At 44.8% G+C, this 22308-nt stretch overlaps 1 protein-coding gene across 1 annotated transcript in view; it reads right to left on the bottom strand.

Annotated features, from left to right (window-relative positions):
• The window catches only part of dock1 (dedicator of cytokinesis 1), a gene marked incomplete at its 5' end in the record, with an annotated part of 409371 nt that overhangs the window by 296931 nt on the left and 90132 nt on the right, over positions 1-22308 (bottom strand). The window contains one exon of the mRNA XM_079492379.1: positions 18918-19013. Coding sequence (XP_079348505.1) covers positions 18918-19013 — 96 coding nt within the window. The remainder of the gene's footprint in view (positions 1-18917; positions 19014-22308) is intronic.

The following is a 22308-nucleotide window of genomic DNA, read 5'->3' as shown; positions in this document are numbered from 1 at the left end:
AGCAGAGAGTACACTGGGTTCCCCCCTCCTGCTCCCATCTGGGAACTCTCAGGCAGACTTGATGCCCGGCCACAAAACGGCCTGGCCAATCAGCGGCAGCTAGAGGCGGGATCAAGGCAGCACTGTGTATGCTCAGATGGGAGCAGGAGGGGGGAACCCAGTGTACTCTCTGCTGCCCCATCTGGCGGAGTCAGGTTACACCCCACCACCGAAAATCCAGACTATGAATGAGCCTTTAGTCCTCGCCTCTTTGTACTTTTTCTCGTTCTCTTTTGTGAAGATAGTACTGTACGTAGGAAAGCTGAAAGGGAAGGTGTTTTGATGGGGCAATTTGTAAAGCAATCGTTTTTTTTTTAAAGATTTAAAAGTCAAGCGTATTATTGCTATTATTTCCATGGCCATCTCTGTGCGTCTGTCGACTTCACGTTCTTCTTCTTTCTGTATTGATAAGTGATGGCTTTGAACTTTTTGAAAGCATTGACGTCACATTGACGTCAACCGCCAGGTATTATAATGTCTCGGAAAAATCGGGCTCAGACCTATTTTTCCACGCTGTATTTAGCAAGTTTGTTTCTTTACACACCACTGGTATTTCTGCATTATTTAAGTCAGTGTCCTACCAATTCTGAAGTGTATGATGTATAATGGTTCTAATATTATAATTTGTTTCGTCACAGAGTCGCCACGGACGTGTCTTGCCACAGGCACGTTTGTCTGTGTGCGGACATGAGTCACATGACTCTGATGTGTCGCCTTTGTAGCTGGCAGTGTGAACGCAGTGCTGGAACTCCAGTAAACGTGTTTAACCCATTTTGACCTGAGATCAGATTCTAAAAATGTCTTCTACATCCTGACAGTTTTCTGAAAAAGCTATGTTTCTATGTCAGTCGTTCTTCGATTTTTCAAAAATAGCAGACCTACAAGCTCGTAGCGCGCCACTCGGTGGCGCGCTATGAGCTTGTAGATCTGCTATTTTTCAATAGCTAAAGCATGACATAATGCTAACACCAAAAGGGGTTCCCGCCCAGAATGGGTTAAGTCACTTTACACCAGTGGTTCCCAAACTTTTTCATGTCAAGGACCCCCAAATTGACACTAATTATCCCGCGGACACCCATTTGAAAAGATATGCCAGGGGGGCCCCCATGAGAGATTATTTTTACAGCTCTAGTAGTGATTCTCAACCCGTTTAATTTGAAGTTCCCGGTTTTGCCATGCCTATTAGTCTACAGACCCCGTTTTAATGGCATTTCTATCTCTGAGACCCCAATTTATTTTGTAAAATCAATGTTAATTTGTACATAAGTGTACACTCTCAGAGTTACAGACCCATACGGGTCCATTTGGTTACAAACTGTCATTTAGCTGGGGACCCCCTGGAACTCCCTCAAGGACCCCTGGGGGTCCCCGCACCCCACTTTGGGAGCCACTGCTTTACACCACTGCATCATGGGAACGACAGTTGAGACATTGAAGGTGGTTGCACACTGGGCGCGTTTTTCGGAAAACCCCCGATGGAGAAACGCCGCTAAAAATCCGAAAAACGCGTTGGGTGTGTGGGGACCTTGACTGTGTGCCCTATACACAGGTTCTGACACCACCCTCACTGCAGGGGTCTTCAACAGGGCATCCGGGACCACCAGGGGGTCCTCAGAGTTACTACGGGGTGTGATATAGGATCTGTTTTTTATTTTTTACATCTTACATTGTGAACCCTAGTATCCCAATTCTTGGGAGAGAACATTAGCCAGAAAAATAGCAGATCTTTAGCCGGAAAAATCGCAGCTCTACAAGCAGGTAGAGGGGTTGTTGAGCTTGTAGATCGGCTATTGTTGGCAACAAAGGGTTTGCTGTAGAGGGAAAGAAAAGCAAACCAATTTCTATTGGAAATACGCCATTAACTGCGGCAACGTTAACATGAATCCAACACAACACCACACGACGATAGTTGCTGTCAAACATATCTATGAATCTAGAAAAATCGATCTAATCTGCAACACTCTCTCTCTCTCTCTCTCTCTCTCTCTCTCTGAAAAGGGGTCCTTGGACTGAACCACGTTGAAGACCCCTGCATGCTGCGCCTATACTCTGCTTTCTGTTTGCCGACATGTGCTTCATTAAAGGACCACTTCACCACTTTTCAACCTATCTTCATATAATAGGTACTCACTAATAATCATGATAAAATGGCACGATTTTTTTCTACTCAGTCTGTGTCTCATAGGAGGGCTGTGGGCAGTTTAGAAACTGCCCACAGCCCTGGAAGTCACTGGAAGACGGTTTCTGAACTGCCCACAGCCCTCCTATGAGACACAGACCGAGTAGAAAAAGTGAGGACCTATTATATGAAGATAGGTTGAAAGGTGGTGAAGTGGTCCTTTAAGGCAACTCTTATCTGGTACAATAAGTACATGATGTACATGTACATGTACGCGGTTGGACTGGAGTTCTTCAGTAGATGATGTACTGTAGCATAAAGAGAGAACTTAGATGTTAAATCTGTACCTTAAAAAGTGCAATTGATTTACTACGTGCAATACTGTGTATTTTATACTGTTTTTAAGCAAAACAAACAGAGGAGAGAAAAAAAAAACGCGCACAGACACACACACACACACACATGCTGAAGGTATTTAATATACAAAATAAAATATGAAAATTTTAAAACGGACATCTACAGAGTTCTCCGAGTCTGTAGTCGACTCGTCTGATTATGTTTCTGAAAGGAACAACTGTGGCTGTATGTTTGTCTGTCTCGATGATCTGGTTGAAACTTGGTGGAAAATTCCACTGTGTGGAGTTTGCATGTTCTCCCCGTGTCCCTACAAAAAAACATGTAAGCAGTAATCCTGGTCTCTAAACTACCTCCCCCTGGCCAGCCGGGGCGCCCTGATGGAGGGGAAAGGAACTGGTTGGAATAACGTGTTCCTTCCACGTGCTACGTACGTCCGTCCGTCCGTCCGGACGGCCGGACGGACGGCCGGGGACCCCCCCCTGTCAGGTGAAAAGAAGCAGCTTGGACTGTATAGAAGGAAGCATGAGGTCAGTCCGATTGACAATGGGTGAAAAAATGGGTTGCAAAAAAATTGAAAAAGAATGAAAGTTCAGAGGTAGCTGTGGGTGTGGTGAGCTGATATAAAGGACAAGTAAGTTAACTTCCCAACGCAGGCGTCCCCATTTCAGGGTATACATTGTGGTGCAACCCGCCGATCTGTGAGAAAAGCCTGATCTACAAGGTACTGCAACAAGTAAAGCTCGAAAACCTGAGTCAACCCTGTGAAGGTTTATGGATATGTTGGTCGTATAGCCTCGTAGGGCAAGGAACAATTGATTAACTTCTCGTGCCAATATTGGTAAAATGGGGAGATGTAGTAGGTGTACTTCCAAATGGTTTCACATAAAACTGTGAAAACTTTCTGTGCTTTTTTAGCAGACCAGAGAGGCCAATGTTATTGGCCAACAAAATGGGGTGCTGGAGAACTCAATTTAAGGCCACTGACTGAACCAGCACTTATTGACCACGACACAGCACTGGCAGAGGTGTGCTTTTTATCATTTATCTTTATCATTTCAATTCGACTTATTTTTCTCTTTCTTTTTTTTTCAGGAATATTATGCAGTAGGTCGAACACAATTTGTGATTCTTGCTGGGCGCCAATAAAGGCTAGAGCGTTTTGTGTGTAAAGCAATTGTTGACAATCTCAGCCAAAACTTTGAGAATTGCATCTCATTCAGGAATCAGAATATAACCAGGAGATACGCAGGGGGAATGCTCAGTAGTGCCCAAACAAAAGCCAACCTGTCTTTAGGAATAGCATCTTATAGGTTTATACAAGGGGAAATTGACGGGTTCGCCGGTTATTAGCACCTTGGAGGCGCAAGACGGAGATCACCATCAAGTTCAAGGTCACGGTCAGTTGCCCGAGACGGAGATTGATTAATCTCCGTCCAATTAATGATATCAAAACCGGTCGCATCGCTCCACAGCCTAGGAGCGCTTGTTGCCCAATCCTTGGTGTTGCACAACAGTGACACGTCATCGAAAATGTTCCCTGCCTGTTTAGCTGACGACAACGAAAATCTTAAAACGTTCATAACTCGCGATCTAAATCATCCCGTCTAATTATGAAAAAAGATTCTGTGTTAGACGGCGCTCCGGGGTCCAGTCGCTAGTCGCGATAGATTTATTCTTACCTCCCGTTGTTGTCGATCGACTCTAGAGTGGTGTGGCTATTGTTAGCTGCTACACAGACATTCACAACAACTTCCGGTCCGCCGGTAAAAGTGGTCCGGGCGCTATAAACGATGGGCACATTTTATTAATGGATTAAATAGGCCCGGGCCCTCAAGGTGTTAATGAGAAATAAATCCAGAGAGAGTGATTAGGCACGGACGTCTAGCGTATTACATGGCTACTTAATACATTAATAAATACATTGACCCAAAAGCAATAACACAACAAAGTATTTCCTTGTTTTACGATAATGAAAGTATTGAAAGAGTGTTGCGCTGGGCGGACACAGTCAACTCTGGAAACAATGAAGTGCTGATCACGTAGAATATATTTTCGGCTACTGCATTGTCTATTTCTCACTTCAAATGTTTTTCAAAAAACGTTCTTGAGAGCAATGTTTAGTTGTAAATGGCATTGGGTGTTTGTTTACATGGCTGTCATGTTGGATACAGCATACAATTCAAGCAGCGCAGCAGGGGCTCCGAGTCTTTGATTAGACAGTCTGTTATCCCATTTTGGGCGGGAACCCCTTTTGGTGTTAGCATTATGTTATGCTTTAGCTATTGAAAAATAGCAGATCTACAAGCTCATAGCGCGCCACCGAGTGGCGCGCTATGAGCTTGTAGGTCTGCTATTTTTGAAAAATCGAAGAACGACTGACATAGAAACATAGCTTTTTCAGAAAACTGTCAGGATGTAGAAGACATTTTTAGAATCTGATCTCAGGTCAGAATGGGTTATAAGAGCGCAGAAATAATAGAGCGTCGCAGTCCCGCCCCCTTTCATGACGACGAGAGGCTCAGAAAATAATTCCCCATTAATTTTCACGTAATTAGAAAGGAGAAAAAAAGGGCAGGTTACAACACTTTTGTTGTTTGTCTTCTTTGTAATAATTTGTTCGGCCCAAAATATTGTGTTTGTTGTCGTGATTTGTCACGATCCGAGTTGGCTTTGTTCGAGGCTTACAGATCTTTAAATGAATACTTTTTGAAATGTCTACGGGGAAAAAAAATGAATGGGGAATTATTTCCTGGGCCTGTCGTCGCCATGAGAGGGGGCGAGACTGCGACGCTCTATTACACACCGCTGAATTCAGTGATTGACCAATCAGAATCAAGTATTCAACCATTTTTATGGTAAGTTGCTATTTTCCTTTTTTTTTTAAATGACACTTTCTGATTGGCTTTTAGACTTTGTAAAGTTGAACAACAAAAGGAACCATCCACAAACAAAGTTGAAAAAAGAAAAAAAGTTTTTAATAAGCCGCAGCAGCCAGCCAGCAGCTGTTGCTGTGACTAATTAAAATACTTTTTGTTTTTACTTTGTCGTTTGTTATTCAAGTTGTCAGGAATCTGCACTCGGTGTGACCTCTTAAAGCTATTTGAGATGAGCGCGCCTAGCCTTTGTAGTGAGGCTTTGTAGTGAGGTAGTGAGACCTTTTGGTGTTTTAACTAAGCATTATGTAATACCTTAGCTATTGAAAAATAGCAGATCTACAAGCTCATAGCGCGCCACCGAGTGGCGCGCTACGAGCTTGTAGGTCTGCTATTTTTGAAAAATCGTGAAAATGCGGCACAAATCTTTGAATATATATTCTTTCAGAATACTTTATTTTTTATTTTTTTCAAAGTCAGGCCTAAATGGGCTAAAATTGCACTGGGCAGATATTATAGGTGTAACGATAGAGTTAACTGCATCGAAAATTGCATTATAAATTATTATTTCAAGGATCAAAGTATATTGAAATGTAAGCAGCAACATTTACTTTGTATCGTATCGTTTTGCAATTTAAAAAAAATCGGTATCAAATCGTTTTGCAATGCAAATAATTGATATTTATATATATATATAATTAATATCGCTACACTTCGGTCTATCGATAAATGTGAGTATTCTCTGTGTTCATGTCAAGGTCTATATGTGTTCAAATACAATGTATATGTATTTGCCAGAGAATTTAGAAGAAGAGTTTACTTATTTATATCCATATTCATACATTTTCCCTTAAAAAACCTGCACTTTCCATGTTTCACACAGATTTAATATCTTTGCTAAATAGTTACTGTATCAATTTCAAATCATTGAATCGTATCGCCATAACGAACCAATATCGTGCATGTAGCGTATCGTCAACCATGTATCGTGATACGTATCGTATCGCTGTTAAAATGTAGTGTTACAGCCCTAGCAGATATGACACACAACTTAACTGTTGTGGCCGATAGCAACTCCCCATACATTGATCAGCCAGCATGCGAAGCCTGGGAGATTGACACTTGTATGATGGCTAACTAAAAGGACTCATGTCCAAATGAAAGCTCAAGTTTAACCCATTCTGTTTGGTGTTTTAAGCATTATGTTATACTTTAGCTATTGAAAAATAGCAGATCTACAAGCTCATAGCGCGCCACCGAGTGGCGCGCTACGAGCTTGTAGGTCTGCTATTTTTGAAAAAATAGCATTAAAAATGCGGCAACAAATCTTTGAATATATATTCTTTCAGAATATTTAAAAAAAAATGTTTTTACGTCAGGTCAAATGGGTTAAACAAAACCCGTTACTTCAGTGTAATCAAACACTAACTAGCCCCAACGGTCAAACCAGCCTTCAGGCGAGCAGGTGAGGACCAAGATATCAAGCCCACAGCATAATCATATTGTATAACGGATATTTTGTAAAAAAAAACCCCACAGCCTCCCCTCTAAAAACACAGACGGAGGTTGCCAGCAGGGACGTGCAGTGCAGCCTCGCTCTCCAACACGTCGACAAGCGTTAACCTATACAGTAGAGCCTATAAAGTACACACGGTCCTTGAAGGGGGTTCCCATGGGGGTCCGCATGCTAAATGATTGATATTTAGGAATTAAAATAGACCCTGGCTTTTTACAGGTCTGTTCTCACGGGTACATTTGATTCAGCATTTTTCTCGGAATCGAGGCTCAGATTGAGGCGATTGCACAGAACGTCGATGTTCGGAGCTCAATATATTTTTTCCCGCGACCTTGTGGTTACTATATTAGCGATAGGCGGCAGGGAACACCATTAAACAATAACACCAAAAAATATATACCATCACTGCATCAACGGTAATGAAATAAGGTACTATAAACAATTATCAAACGTCGAATTGTTAAATAATATGAGAAAGAGGCCACCAATCTGAAAATAACCAATGTAAGCTTCCTGAGGCGTTGTGAGCTTGTAGATCTGCTATTTTATCTACAATATTTATTTGTGGTGCAGAGTCTACAAAATGGGGGGGAGGTGGGGGGAGGAGAGGGGAGGGGGGGTCATAGGCCTGAAAAGGTTGAGAACCACTTTGCCTAATGCACATCAAACCAGGGGGTCCTAAAAATCACGGCACCGCGGCACTATACGGCTGAGCTTGTGCTTCGCTAACGACCATAATAGCACGGTGGAGAGAGTTCTCCTATAACCCATTTAGGCCCGACGTCGACATTTCAAAAATGTCTTCTAAATCCTGACAGTTTTCTGAAATACCTATGTTTCTATATCAGTGGTCAAGGACCCCCAAAAATTATATGTAATTGGCCTCCGACCCCCATCTGAAAATATGTTGTTCCAGGGACCCTCCCAGAAGCAAAGATTTGAGTAAAAAAAAAAAAAAAAAAAAAAAAAAAAAGATTATATTCCAAATTTGCGACACATACAAGCTCATAGCGCGCCACTCAGTGGCGCGCTATGAGCTTGTAGATCTGCTATTTTTCAATAGCTCATAATGTTTTAAAACACCAAAAGGGGTTCCCGCCCAGAATGGGATAAGGGCACAGCCACAGGGTACACAACAGAATCCCCAGGGGTCTCGCTAGTCGCAGAGAAGACCTGCACGTTTACACCGAGCGTGTGCACTTGAGATACGGCCGCTGTATTGCAGCCGGGTCATTGAACCATGGGGAGGGAGGGAGGGAGGGAGGAGGACGACGACGACCATATACGGGGTGGTACATACTGTATAGGAAAAAAAACAGGTGCAATGCGTTCGAGTTGAGTGAATGAGTGATAAATGTGCGTTTGAGAGGGCATTATAATGCACTGCCATATCTCACTATGCTGGTTTTTACCGTAAAGCACTCTGCTGCTGCGGCAGCATACAGCACGCTGGGCCGGGGCCGGGCCCAGGGAGGAACGGTGGAGAGAGAGAGGAGGGTGGGGGAGGGGGAGGGGGGGGGGAGTACAGAGGGAGAGGAGGAACAAATGAGAGCGGAGAGGGGAGAGAGAGAGAGAGGAGGGAGAGTGGATGGAGGAGAGAGAGAGAGATAGAGACACGGAGCAGCGAGTAAAAAGATCTGCCTTGTTGTGTTGCAGTGTGGTCAGGTCTGCAGCACGGCTGCTGCAGTTAAGCATTATTTAATTTTCTATACAGTAAGTATCGATTTGAAGTTGCTTTAGAACGGATATTCTATTGCTATAGTTTGACTTCAAATACTCTTTAACCTTAAAACAATCAATACCCGGAAATAGCTGAATCTGAAACAGAGTATCTGAATCCATATGCGACTAAAATGACCACCGTTGAGAATGGATGACTCCAACGGCAGGCCTATAGCTAGCATGGCCCGTTAGCACCGTCCCTAAGCAGTACGTTACAAGTCATAGAGTTATAAAAGAAAGAGTGTGGACTGGGAGCGACTGCTATTCATTTCAATGGAAGTCACTCAGTGGCGTTTTGAAGCACCCGGAAGAACGCTCCATTCCGCAACCAAAATGTTGGTTGGCAAATTTCGTTAAGTGCTGAATGTTAAACCCCAGCGGCGCGGGGTTTCCTCATGCTATATATATATGCGCTGGCCCGACTGCAGTCCCACCTTTGACCAGTAGGCTCGGCGGCTTCAACGTGGGGCCAGCCGTTCTGGGGGTGTGTCCAGACAGCTCCAGGTGCAGTCCATCTATCTCTCCCAGCCAGTACTATACTGAGGAGCTATAATGTACTTCAGTGCTCCGCTGAAACATTCCCCTGCAATGTGTGTGTGTGTGTGTGTGTGTGTGTGTGCGTGCATGCGTGTCTGTGTGTGCGTGTGTGACTGTGCGTGCGTGCGAGCGTGCACACTTGTGTACTGATTGAAGTGGAGGAGTGGCTGTTATTGATTGGCAGCTGCCAGGAGTCTGTGTTATTGATTGGTGGACAGCGAGGCGCTGACAGGCTAGTAGTGGGTGTAGAGATGCAGCGTTGCAGCCTGCTAGTAGGGGCTTGATTATACTGGGCTGTGTGGGGTGTGTCACACGCACCCCCAAAACGGCATCGCTACAAGCTCACGACATTCACGGGTTTACAGTGCACACCGTCGCACCTAGCCTGGCTAATAAGCCAGACCGAATCAGCCGTTGGCAAAAAAATAATTGCCTGCCGGCGGATTACGGTCTGGAGAGCCTCAATTGTACGCCCATTTCCTACACCAGCGAACTGGTGTGGCCAATCGGGACACGGTATGCAATGTGGGCGGGACAAGATCCATACACAGCATCTCCAGACTCAAATACCACACGACAGTGTGATTTGAGTCTGGCTTATTAACCAGGCTACGTCGCACCACCATTCCACTGCTGCTGGTACTAGTCTGTGACGGTTTTTAACCATGGGAAGCCGATAGACTCGCAGTGGTTACCTAAAACCTTTCAGCCCGTGACCCAAAACAGAATTTAGTCAAACCGCCGTGCTCGTTTGTGGGGACATGAGTCACATGACGCAGGTAGGACGCATAAATTACGTCAGACTTTGGTGGTCTTTGGATTGATTCCCAACAACTGGTATTAGTACCACTGGTGGAAATTGAGCCCCCCCCCCTCTGGTGGTACACAGAGGAGTCGCCCCAAAAAAAGACAAAAGTGGAATGAAATATTTATATTACTACAGGTAGTTTTTCTGTCCAATAGAAACCATAAGACACAGGCTATCCAGCCGTGTTGAAATGGGCATGACAGCACACCTAGCCGTTAAGAGAAGATTTGAGAACGGATTAATCACATTAGAAATATCATCAGTTGTGCTGATTAGTGTTTAGACTGAGTTGTCAGAGCAGCAGCATTATTGGCTTAGGAATGGAACAAACATTGGCCAACAAAATAGCCAATCTACATCTTGAAGGTCCAACATGAATTAACATGAATCCAGCGTATTAATTGAAAAGATAATGTATAAACAAACAACAAACACTAATTTGCTGTCGAGAAGTCTATGAAGCATGACATCTTGTAGTCTGCAGGAATAATTGTATAACAATTATGTAGTGGGGGTCCCTGCTTCATCCCTCTCTCTCTCTCTGTTAAATAAGCGGTCCTTGGCCTGGAAATCGTCAAAGACCCCTGACGTATGAAGACAAAGAGCAAGAAGACTTCGGGCGAGCAAAGGAAAACATGGCAACATAAACAGAACCCTGCTTTGCGTTTAGCATCCTATAACCCGAGCACATTCCCAACGGGCGCGCCGCTACAATGGATGGCAGCGTGGGCCGCAACAGCAGCAGCATCACAATGGCTGGCAGAAGTGGATGGACGGACGGACGGACGGACGGACGCACGCCGCCCGGTACAAAGCCAAGAGCGCTGCTCTGTTTACCAGCCCGGTGCCAAGTGTACACCGACGCAGTGTTGTTTTCGTCGACTAAAACCAAGGCGAAAAATGTTCGTCGACGACCCTTTTTCACCGACGAAAACTAAATGGAAACTAAATGAAAACTAAGCTATGGTGACTAAAACTAAGGATACAGGTATTGACAATTTTGTCAACAAATAAAAACTAGACTAAAATGTTAGAAAGGGACTACTGGACAAGAGATCCAGTATAAGTCATTTTACAATTAGGTGCATGCTGAAAATAGCCGATCTACGCGTTGTGGGCTTGTAGATCAGCTATTTTCAGCAAGTGAAAAAACCTGTCATTACGACGGCATCAAGGCCCGCCGAAATATTTTTTTTTCCGACTACATCAACTGTAGATTTAGTCGACTAAAATCGTATGATATTTAGTCGACTAAAACTAGACTAACACCAAGACATTCCAGGTTACTGAAATGCGACTAAATGAACTAAATGAAAATCATTCAAGAGACTATGACTAAAACCAAACTCAGCTGCCAAAAACAACACCACACCGACGCCGTGTCTGAATCCTAGCTAACGGGCACACACATAGGCTGCTGCTGCAAAATGACAACGCCACCCCTCCCCCCCCCCCCCCCCCGGCCCTGTCACGGTGATGCTGCTCATCGTACATTCCATGTACGTGGTGTGTGTACCTACCTACCATCCACCAGCAGAAACACAGTGCTGCAAGATAGAGGGGACGCAGAGAGACAAGAGGAGAGGAAAGAATGAGAATGAGAAGAGTACGGAGAGAGAGGAGAGAGAGAACGTTAACCCATTAATACCTGAGGCAGATTCTAAAAAATAATGGCTTCTAAATCCAGTTTCTGAAAAAAACTGTTTTCTGGGAAAAACGTGTGTTATAGTGGTGCCCAAAGATGTTCATGTATGTCAAGGACTCCCAAAGTTGTATGTATTTGACCCGCGGACCACTAACCTGACTCCGCCAGCTGGTGGCAGCAGTGAGTTCCTCCTCCTGCTCCCATCTGGTCTCTCTCGGGCAGAGACGATGTACTCCGAACAAAATCTGATCGGAGCGATATGCGGCCGTATGCGGCCGCTAGAGGCGGGATCAACGCGAGACTGGTGATTTATTGTAGCACAAAACACAAGCTAACACGACTACAACTCGACATTATTACGGAGATATCAGATTGTTGTCCCGCTGCTTCCGGTTCATGGTTTCTGCTTGAGAGAGACCAGATCAAGGTAGGAGGAGGGAACTTGTGAACTCAATACTGCCACAATCTGGCGGAGGTCAGGCTAGCGGACCAACCCCATCTCAATATATTTTGTTCCAGGGACGCCCCGAGAAGCAAAGATATATATTAAAAAGTGTCCCCAAATTGTCATCGTTTTAAAAAAAAAGAATGAACAAGTGACACCTTGTGAGCTTATATATCTGCTATAGTTTTGTAAAGCCAAAGTATGACATAATGGTTAAAGTGATGACACCAGAGGCTTTCCCGGTCTCGATGCGTTAACCCATTTTGACCTGAGATCAGATTCTAAAAATGTCTTCTACATCCTGACAGTTTTCTGAAAAAGCTATGTTTCTGTCAGTCGTTCTTCCATTTTTCAAAAATAGCAGACCTACAAGCTCGTAGCGCGCCACTCGGTGGCGCGCTATGAGCTTGTAGATCTGCTATTTTTCAATAGCTAAAGCATAACATAATGCTAACACCAAAAGGGGTTCCCGCCCAAAATGGGTTAATGCATAAATCTAAATGTAAGAGGCTGGCTGCCACTCCGAGGAACAAGGGCACCGGGTTGGCTCGGCTTGTCTGTTTCCCAGCATGCCGCGTTGTGCAACAAATCCTGCCTGCAGAGCAGCCGCGACACATCTAGCACGCTCCTAACTGGGTCTCCTAGCTGTTAAAAATTCAGCCCCGGCTTTATTGATCATTAAATAATGATTTGAGGGCCTACTTTAACCCATTTTGGGCGGGAAACCCCTTTTTGGTTATAATTTAGCTATTGAAAAATAGCAGATCTACAAGCTCATAGCGCGCCACCGAGTGGCGCGCTATGAGCTTGTAGGTCTGCTATTTTTGAAAATTCGTGAAAATGTTTATTTCAGAAAACTGGAGGATTTAGAAGATTTTTTTTTAAATTTTTTAGGTCAGGCCTAAATGGGTTAAATGCAACTTAACAAGGAGCCTCGTGCCGGCACACGCCGCATTCCCTTTCTCTCGCCCTCCTTTGTGAGTGACAACTTTTCTCATCGAACGGGATGGCGTCGAGGAGACTTTTTTCGGTGTCGGTTGCCGGAGGAGGGCAACAACGGCTGTGAGAGCGAGCGCACGGATGGAAAAACTTTAGAGGAAAACATTACAAGGTTGTGCATAAAGTATAGCAGTGATATGAAGAAGACTTGGCCTCGACAAGCCGACTACTGCAGAATGCAAGGAGGCCAGTACACATGGAGCACTGTTCCACTGTTTCCAGGGTTCCTTTTTGACGGCAAATGTTTGATTTAGTTTAGTCTTTAAAATACATTTGAATTTAGTTTTAGTCATAATTTAGTCTACTGCAGCCGTGAGCTTGTAACACCCAAGATCAACCAAACATAAACGATGTAATCTTTTTGTTCATCTCTTCTCCACTAGTCCCTCCATAACCTTTCAGTTAAGTTGTTGTATTTGTTGACAACTTGTCAATACATTTAGTCTTAGTCAACAGCCATGCTTTCATGTGACCTCCAACTCACGCTGGCTCGCATAAAATAGAACACACCCCCCCCACACACACACCCCACATCACCTGCCAGCATCAGGCACCAGCTACAAATAAGCAGTATGCAGGTACTTAGAAATGTCAGTCCAGTGATACAGTTTGAAGCTGAGGAGGAGACAGGGGTCAGGATTAGGGGGGGGAGGGTGGTGGAGGGGGTACGGTTGGCGGTAACAGCGAGCTGTCTATAGGGGATGAACGGGAGGTCGTAGGGTTGGCTGTGACACTACGTACTGTATACTAAGCAGATGTGCTCCTCGCCGCGGGAGGACCGACCGTGCCGAGGCCCGGCGGAGAAGGACAAACGCAGCATTCAATTAACCAGAAAGCAGGTCGGTTATCCTTCAACCTTCACCTAGATCACTGGTTCTTCTCAACGTATGGTTTTGAGGGCCATATATAGGTTTGTTTGTTTTTCCTTAAACAACATTAAAAACTCCATTGACATGGACATAGTTTAACGTTTGTTTTGTCTGATAATTACGTCATAAAAGATGTATATATAAGCGCCCCTCACTTCACACGGGTGTGATTTTTTTATGTTTAAGGGGCGCTAGCCCCTTCTATAAACAGCTTGTCCTCACACATCTCAAGATTTCCCATTGACAATGAACGGGGAATTCAGGTCAAAATGTCCGCTAAATCTTGTCCCTGCCCGTCTCAATGTCACCATGGACAATGAACGGAGAAATTACGTCAGAATTCCGCTAAATATTAAACATCAAAACATTAAACAGCATCGCCATTGAAGGGATAATGTACGTCATATGTAAACGAGCAAATTGGCTAACCAAACACATGTCGGTGGGATCGCTTGGCCAATAAGGGACCACCTTATGTAGCAAAGTCAAATGTCCGCTAACATAAATTGACAGTACGATGACAAGAGCGCCCCTCATTTCACACGGGTGTGATTCCCCCCCCCCCCCCTCTACATATTGTTTTGGATCATAATTAGATCATAACATTTTCTCCCGGGGAGACTGCACATTTCTATTTAGGGTCTCCAGCTACAGCATGTGAACCCGGAACCATCGCCTGCACCCCGGACCATGTGGGTAGATGCCAGAACACATGCACTTAGTATAATGGAGTGGGACGCATAGCTTGATGCCAGGGTCGATATATATACCAGCCTGTGTTTAACCCATTTTGGGCGGGAACCCCTTTTGGTGTTAGCATTATGCTATGCTTTAGCTATTGAAAAATAGCAGATCTACAAGCTCATAGCGCGCCACCGAGTGGCGCGCTACGAGCTTGTAGGTCTGCTATTTTTGAAAAATCGAAGAACGACTGACATAGAAACATAGCTTTTTCAGAAAACTGTCAGGATGTAGAAGACATTTTTAGAATCTGATCTCAGGTCAGAATGGGTTAATGCCAGGTGGACAGTGAGCGATGCACAGTAGAAATGGAATACTAACCCATTTTGACCTGAGATCAGATTCTAAAAATGTCTTCTACATCCTGACAGTTTTCTGAAAAAGCCTATGTTTCTATGTCAGTCGATTTTTCAAAAATAGCAGACCTACAAGCTCGTAGCGCACCACTCGGTGGCGCGCTACGAGCTTGTAGATCTGCTATTTTTCAATAGCTAAAGCATAACATAACGCTAACACCAAAAGGGGTTCCCGCCCAAAATGGGCTAAAGCAAACAAACAAACAAACAGAGAGAGAGGCTCTTGGGTGGCGCCCGGGGGGACAGTCAGACAAGGAGTTCAGGAGTTCCAAATCCACCGCAATGGAAAGAACCGGCTGAGCCCAGTGTTTATATACCAACAGTGTTGGCCGTGTTTCGGGAATTGCAAGCCGGGGAGGGTGAGGGAGAGGGTGACCTTTTCCACTGCGGTGGGCTGGGGAGGAGTAGGACAGAGGCGAGAGATCTCCCGGTGGGGGCTCCTCGTTGGCAGGGGAGCCTATAGGGGGGCGGCAGTTTATAAGATTACACAGAAATGTGTGCGGAACTTGGGAATTGGCATAAGCAAAATGGAAGAAAAAGAGGACCTCCACGGGATCGCTATGGGAACCAAATTAAATTAAAAGATATGTAACTCTGAGAGCGTACAAAATACCAAAGGGTCCTTACGGGACCATGTGGTTCCAGTCGTATGAGGGTCCGTGTGGCTTTACCAAATCGAGGGTCCTAAATCCTTGATTTTCATTATCAAAATGATTGAGAACCACTGCTATAGAACCACTGCTATAACACTGACATTGTTGTTTTTTTAGAACATTATTATGTCATATATGAATGAATGAATTTTATTTTAATATATAATAATAATATTATATATAATATTACACTATGCAAATAATGTGAAACCTTCCCTCTAAGATCCAGTATGTCATGGGGAAAACCCGAGAGAATATCCGTTTCGATTAGGACAGAACCTTTTTCTGACCACTTGAACCCCAGCATCCCTATTCTGGGGGGGGGGGGGGAGGACATTCTCCAAAAAATAGCCAATAGCCACAAGCTTACACAAAACAAATAAATAAACTGAAGTGATAAGTATTCTGCAGCATCCCTGGACTTGCGTCACGGCACACAACTTTGAGAATCCCTGAAACACAGAACAGGCTGCAAAACAACAAAAAAAACAAGCAGGCGTGACAAAGAATACAAAGGAGACATCATGTTTCGACGGGTTACCACGAGTACTCATTGAAATACATGTATTTCAATAGCAGATCTACAAGCTCATAGCGCGCCACCGAGTGGCGCGCTATGAGCTTGTAGGTCTGCTATTGAAATACATGTATTTCAATGAGACTGTCCTGACGTACCACACGCAAAACAAAAACAAGCAGGCGTGACAAAGAATACAAAGGGAGACATCATGTTTCCGACGGGTTACCACGAGTACTGAGCCCTTCCAGCGACACATCCAAAGCATGTCCAAAAAATAATAAAAAGCTAAAAATAATAGCTTGATGCCAGGGTCGATATATATACTAGCCTGTGTTTAACCCATTTTGGGCGGGAACCCCTTTTGGTGTAAGCATTATGTTATGCTTTAGCTATTGAAAAATAGCAGATCTACAAGCTCATAGCGCGCCACCGAGTGGCGCGCTACGAGCTTGTAGGTCTGCTATTTTTGAAAAATCGAAGAACGACTGACATAGAAACATAGCTTTTTCCAAACATCCAAAAGCAAGTACAAAAAAAAAAAAACCCATTCTCTGTGATCATCTCCCACCCACTATAAGCACCCTCCATACAGGAGGGCGTGCAGGTGCACAGGCCCTCCATACCTGGCAGGCTGCAGCTGGAAGCACTGGAGAGAGCCAGACGGGAGAGAGACAGCAGTGAGACACTCAGAGAGAGAGAGAGAGAGAGAGAGAGAGAGTTGGGAGTCCCAGAGCGCCTTCAGGCAGCTGGCAGCACGGAGGAGACAGGCCAGGAGTTCTTGGCTCAACAACACTCGGCTTAATTACAGTAGTCACATACACACAAACACACACACCCATGCACTGCTTGGCTACGCACGTACACGCACACACACACATCACTATACTTGTGAGGATTGGGATGGTGATTTATTTTATGGATACCATTTTTAGATTGTGTTTGACATTTTTAACCCTAACTATAAATTGGGCATAATTCTAACCCTACTCTCCAAATATCTTATCCCACTTTGAACCATTTCCCCCATTATAAACTCTAAAAATCACACCTGTGTGAACTGAGTGGTGCAAATCCCCCCCCCCCCCCCCTCTCTCACTCTCTCATTAGCAGGCAACAGTGCAGCACTATCTCTCTCTCTCTGTTTCTGGTACAACAGCGACACTTTTGGTACTCATTGGTACTGGTGCTCATTAACGTCACATACATGAACACACGGTTGAACACGGACATTGCTGTTCCTTGGAGTGGTTGCACCACTCAAAAATCTATCTGTGCGTGAGGACCACGGAAATTGTCCGATGACTATTTCTCAAATTCTACAACATTTGTGGAGACATTATTTTGACCTTCACTAGTGCACTGCAGACACAATCTGAAAGAGAGATGGAAGGCCAGGAAGAAAAATGCTAAATCAATTAGTGATTTACAAGAGAAAATATGTGCGAGAAACATGGTGGTTGGAACAGAGAGAGAGAGAGAGAGAGAGAGAGAGAGAGAGACACAGAGAGACAGAGAGAGAGAGAGAGAGAGAGAGAGAGGGTCTGTATTGTGAAAGTGAGGGAGATATGAACACAGGCTCACACTCAGTGAATGAAAACAGTAATAGTATCACAGGACAGTGGTTGGGGAACCCTCAAGCTGGATGCTCACCCATCCTCTAATACTCCACTAAGTGCCCCTGAGCAAGGCACTGAACCGCCAACTGTGCGTAGAACATGTGTGTGTGCGTGTGCGTGCGTGCGTGTGTGACTATGTGCTGGGCTTGCTGAAAATGAACACCCCACAAACAAAAGCATAAAGGCGTACAACATACACACAAACACAAAAAAATGCACGCACCAGCACAAATGCGAGCAGGAAGAGGGGGGGGGGGGGGGGGGGGGCTTCTTTCAACAAAATGATGAGGTATATAGGTGGCAGAAAATCAAGGAGATCAAAGCAAACTGTGAGATGATGAGGCTGCGTGGTGCAAACCCCCAACACACGCGCACACACCCCCCCTGCCAATACACCACTGGCACTCTATAGTGATAGAACGGGGTTATCATGGGGCGGTGCTCTGGAGAGGGGAACTCTGTTTGTGTGTGTGTGTGTGTGTGTGTGTGTGTGCGCGCGCGCACGTGAGTGAAATTATTTGCCAATTTTAACACGTTTTCTAAAGAAAATGCTTTTTTTCGCCTGTTCAAAATGATCTGGTAGGACCGTTGAAATGCAGTATTATGATTCGTTTTAAAATGCAGTGTTTGCATATGCCTTTGGCCAAACGGTACGCTGACGGTTCACATGACGAAGCAACAGTGACATGAACTCCACTGAACTCGTCATAGCTGAACTCAACCGAGAGAGAACGCGTGTCAGCAGTAATCAGCTCCATGGTGCGCACATGTGCGTCCACGTGTGCGTGTGTGTGTGTGTGTGTGTGTGTGTGTGTGTGTGTGTGCGTTTGTGTGTGTGCGTTCCTGTGTGTGTGTGTAGCAGAGTGCCTCAGAGCCTCTGCCTCAGTCAATGGGGGGTGGGGGTGGGGGGGAGAGGTCTAGTGGCTGAGATGTGTTTGGCTTCAGTGTCCCTCCGTCACACACACCACGGGACACCCGGGTTCGAATCCCGAGCGCTGCGTGCGTGCGTGCGTGTGTTAATATGCAGAGACATAGAGTCAGAGAGATAATATGTGAAGGTCAGAGAGACAGAGAGAGAGAGAGAAAGAGAGAGAGGTCTTACTATGTGTGGCGAGTCACGTCCCATCGAGATGACCGTTCTGTTGACTGTCCTCAGCAGCTTCTCCATGATGATCTGGATATGCCACTGGGTGGGACCCTGCACGCACACGCACACAAACAATGTAATATTCATAGGCATTTAGCAGACGCACTTAATACATCCATACATCAAATGCATATAAATAGTGATCTAGGATCAACGGTAAACCAAGAATTTATCCTCAGTCTTAGTTTGCACACAACTGCGTTTTCGGATCATGTCCTTGAAGACTGCTGCGTTCCTCTGAAAAACGGTGGAATTAAACGGCGGCTCCGGAAATTCGCTCTGATATTCGGGTCCGAAAATGGGACCTTTTTCTTATTTTTTTTTGCAACCCATTTTTTCACCCAGTGTCAATTATTCTAATGTAATCCTGGGCGCTACACTTCCTCTGCCAACCTGGGGGGGGCGGCAGCGGAATGACCTCATGCTTCCTTCCATGCATGAGGAGTCCAAGCTGCTTCTTTTCACCCGACAGTGGACAGTTTCCCCGGCCGGACGTAGCGCGTGGAAGGAACACGTTATTCCGACCAGTTCCTTCCCCCTCCATCAGTGCAGGGACATCAGCAGTAGAATATCACCCCGCCAAAAAATTGATAATCTGTACATTGAAACTATACACACTATAGGATGCATCTGTCTATATAACATGCTATTTAAATTGCATTTTAGCCTTTGCATGAGCCTGACGTGAATGTTTCCCAACTGAAACATTAATAATAGATGCACAATACAAGCTTGGGAAACTCAACAAGTGTCTGAGCATACAGATCACGGATACAGCACGCATCGCCTCCTCCATATGTGGCGACTGCCATTTATCACAGACACTGAACAGAATTTAGCCAATGCCTTATGAGCTCTCTTGGCTTGGGCATTCCTGCCATCTGCAGCCCTCTCAGAAGTGATTCACTGGACATTACCGAAGCCTCTACATTTGAGCACGAGCAGCTTACATTTGTAACCAAGCTGTCTGGTAGCATCCTTGTGTACACAAACACACCCACGCACACATATGCACAGAGGGAGAGAGAGAGACGGAGAGCGAGCGTGAAGTCGATATTTCCATTTCCACACCAGCACTAGTCAAGTGAGAAATGCACAGTGATTCCTCATGCTTGGTGCTGCTGAAGCACTCGGTAGAAGGCAGGGAAACCCCGGTGTGATCAATGTGTTGTTTGAAAGCCGGCGTCACCAGGCTTTCCACCAGCGGAGGAAAAGCCTGGTATTCACTCGAAAATGAGCCGTGTGATCCGGTTAACCCATTCTGACCTGAGATCAGATTCTAAAAAATGTCTTCTACATCCTGACGGTTTTCTGAAAAAGCTATGTTTCTATGTCAGTGGTTCTTCGATTTTTTTCAAAAATAGCAGACCTACAAGCTCGTAGCGCGCCACTCGGTGGCGCGCTATGAGCTTGTAGATCTGCTATTTTTCGATAGCTAAAGCATAACATAATGCTTACACCAAAAGGTTGTTCCCGCCCAAAATGGGTTAAGAACAAAAAAGAAAAATCAAAACAAAAAAAACAATTGTGTTCCGGTCGGCGTCACATTGTTTTGTTCCACGCATAATGCAAAATCAAATAGTTTAGTCGCGCTGCTAGCGCTAAAAGAGTTAGAATAAAAGATGGATACACCTCGCGATTATTACGCCAAATGAAAGGAAACGATTGTACCGAACTAAAACACATCTTAAAGTAGGGGAATCAAATTGGTGGTGCACGTTTGCTATTTCAGATTTTATTTTTCCGGGAGAACATCTCGAAAGTGTTTGAAAGTTTTTAACACAGATCTTCTATTCTGGTGGCGGGGTCCTTGGCACAAAACATTTTCGAACGGAGGGGCCGCGAACAAATACACATAAACGTTTGAGAACCAGTGATTTTGTAGAAGCATACATATATACATATGTAGCTATTGAAAAATAGCAGATCTACAAGCTCGTAGCGCGCCACCGAGTGGCGCGCTACGAGCTTGTAGGTCTGCTATTTTTGAAAAATCGTGAAAATGCAGCAACAAATCTTTCAGAAGACTTTTTTTTTTATTTCGACGCCAGGCCTAAATGGGTTAACCCATTTTGGGGTGGGAACCCCTTTTGGTGTTAGCATTATGTTATGCTTTAGCTATTGAAAAATAGCAGATCTACAAGCTCATAGCGCGCCACAGAGTGGCGCGCTACGAGCTTGTAGGTCTGCTATTTTTGAAAAACCAAAGAACGACTGACATAGAAACATAGCTTTTTCAGAAAACTGTCAGGATGTAGAAGACATTTTTAGAATCTGATCTCAGGTCAAAATGGGTTAAATATTCACTTCGGCAGTGGTTGGACAAAAAAAAAGGATTGTATCTTGTCAAGTTACTACAGGGAGTGGATTACCCCTGAGTCACGACACACACATGTGATTGACAAGCGTGATTGACGCGGTGGCTCTGAGGAATACCCTCCGGGTGAGGAGACTGACGTACTGTACTCCTCCTAAAGTGGGGATCCATTTTTGCTGTCTTGTGAGGGACCAGGAAAATTGGTAATGACGATGCACTGTATAATGTATCACATTTGGCACTCACAAGCTTAGTAGTACACACACGCACACACACACTCACACACACACACACACACACACACACACACACACACACACACACACAGCCAAGACACTGCGGGAGCTGAGCTACTATTTTGGACATGAGTTTCTGATCTAGTCTCGCAGTGCGTCAGTTATGACGCACGCCGTTCATTATAGGGGCTGTCGTTATTTATTTTATTTTTTTACATACACAGCCTGGGTTTTTTTTTCCCGTTTATTTTTTGTAAGAAAGCTGCAGTGAATTAATAAATAAAACCCTTCACTCAAGTGAAGAAGGTTCACAGCACACACACACACGCACGCACGCACGCACGCACACACACACACACACACACACACACACACACACACACACACACACACACACACACACACACACACACACACACACACACACACACACACACACACACACACACACACACACACACACACACACACACACACACACACACACACACACACACACACACAGTGTTTTTACCTGCTCTGTTCGGGGCAGACAGTGTGGATCACGGACTGGACTACACGTCACTGATCACATGACCCCAAGTTCTAGACCTCCAGTTCCATTTTTATCATTTTCACACAACAACTCTAAGTGATATTAACACAATCCTTCCCATCCCAATACATTACAATAGAAACCAGACCAGGTGCCAGCGTTTCTATTGTTTAAAAAAAAGCAAAAAAAAAAAGAAGAAAAACAGGGGGTTGTAGTGCTTAAAACGTAACCTGACGTTCCTGGCATGGATTGGGTTAA

The sequence above is a fragment of the Electrona antarctica genome (genome assembly GCF_951216825.1).
Source record: "Electrona antarctica genome assembly, chromosome: 22".
NCBI classification, from domain to species: Eukaryota; Metazoa; Chordata; class Actinopteri; order Myctophiformes; family Myctophidae; genus Electrona; species Electrona antarctica.
Note: the sequence above shows the minus strand (reverse complement) of the source record. Positions and strands in the feature narration are given on the sequence as shown.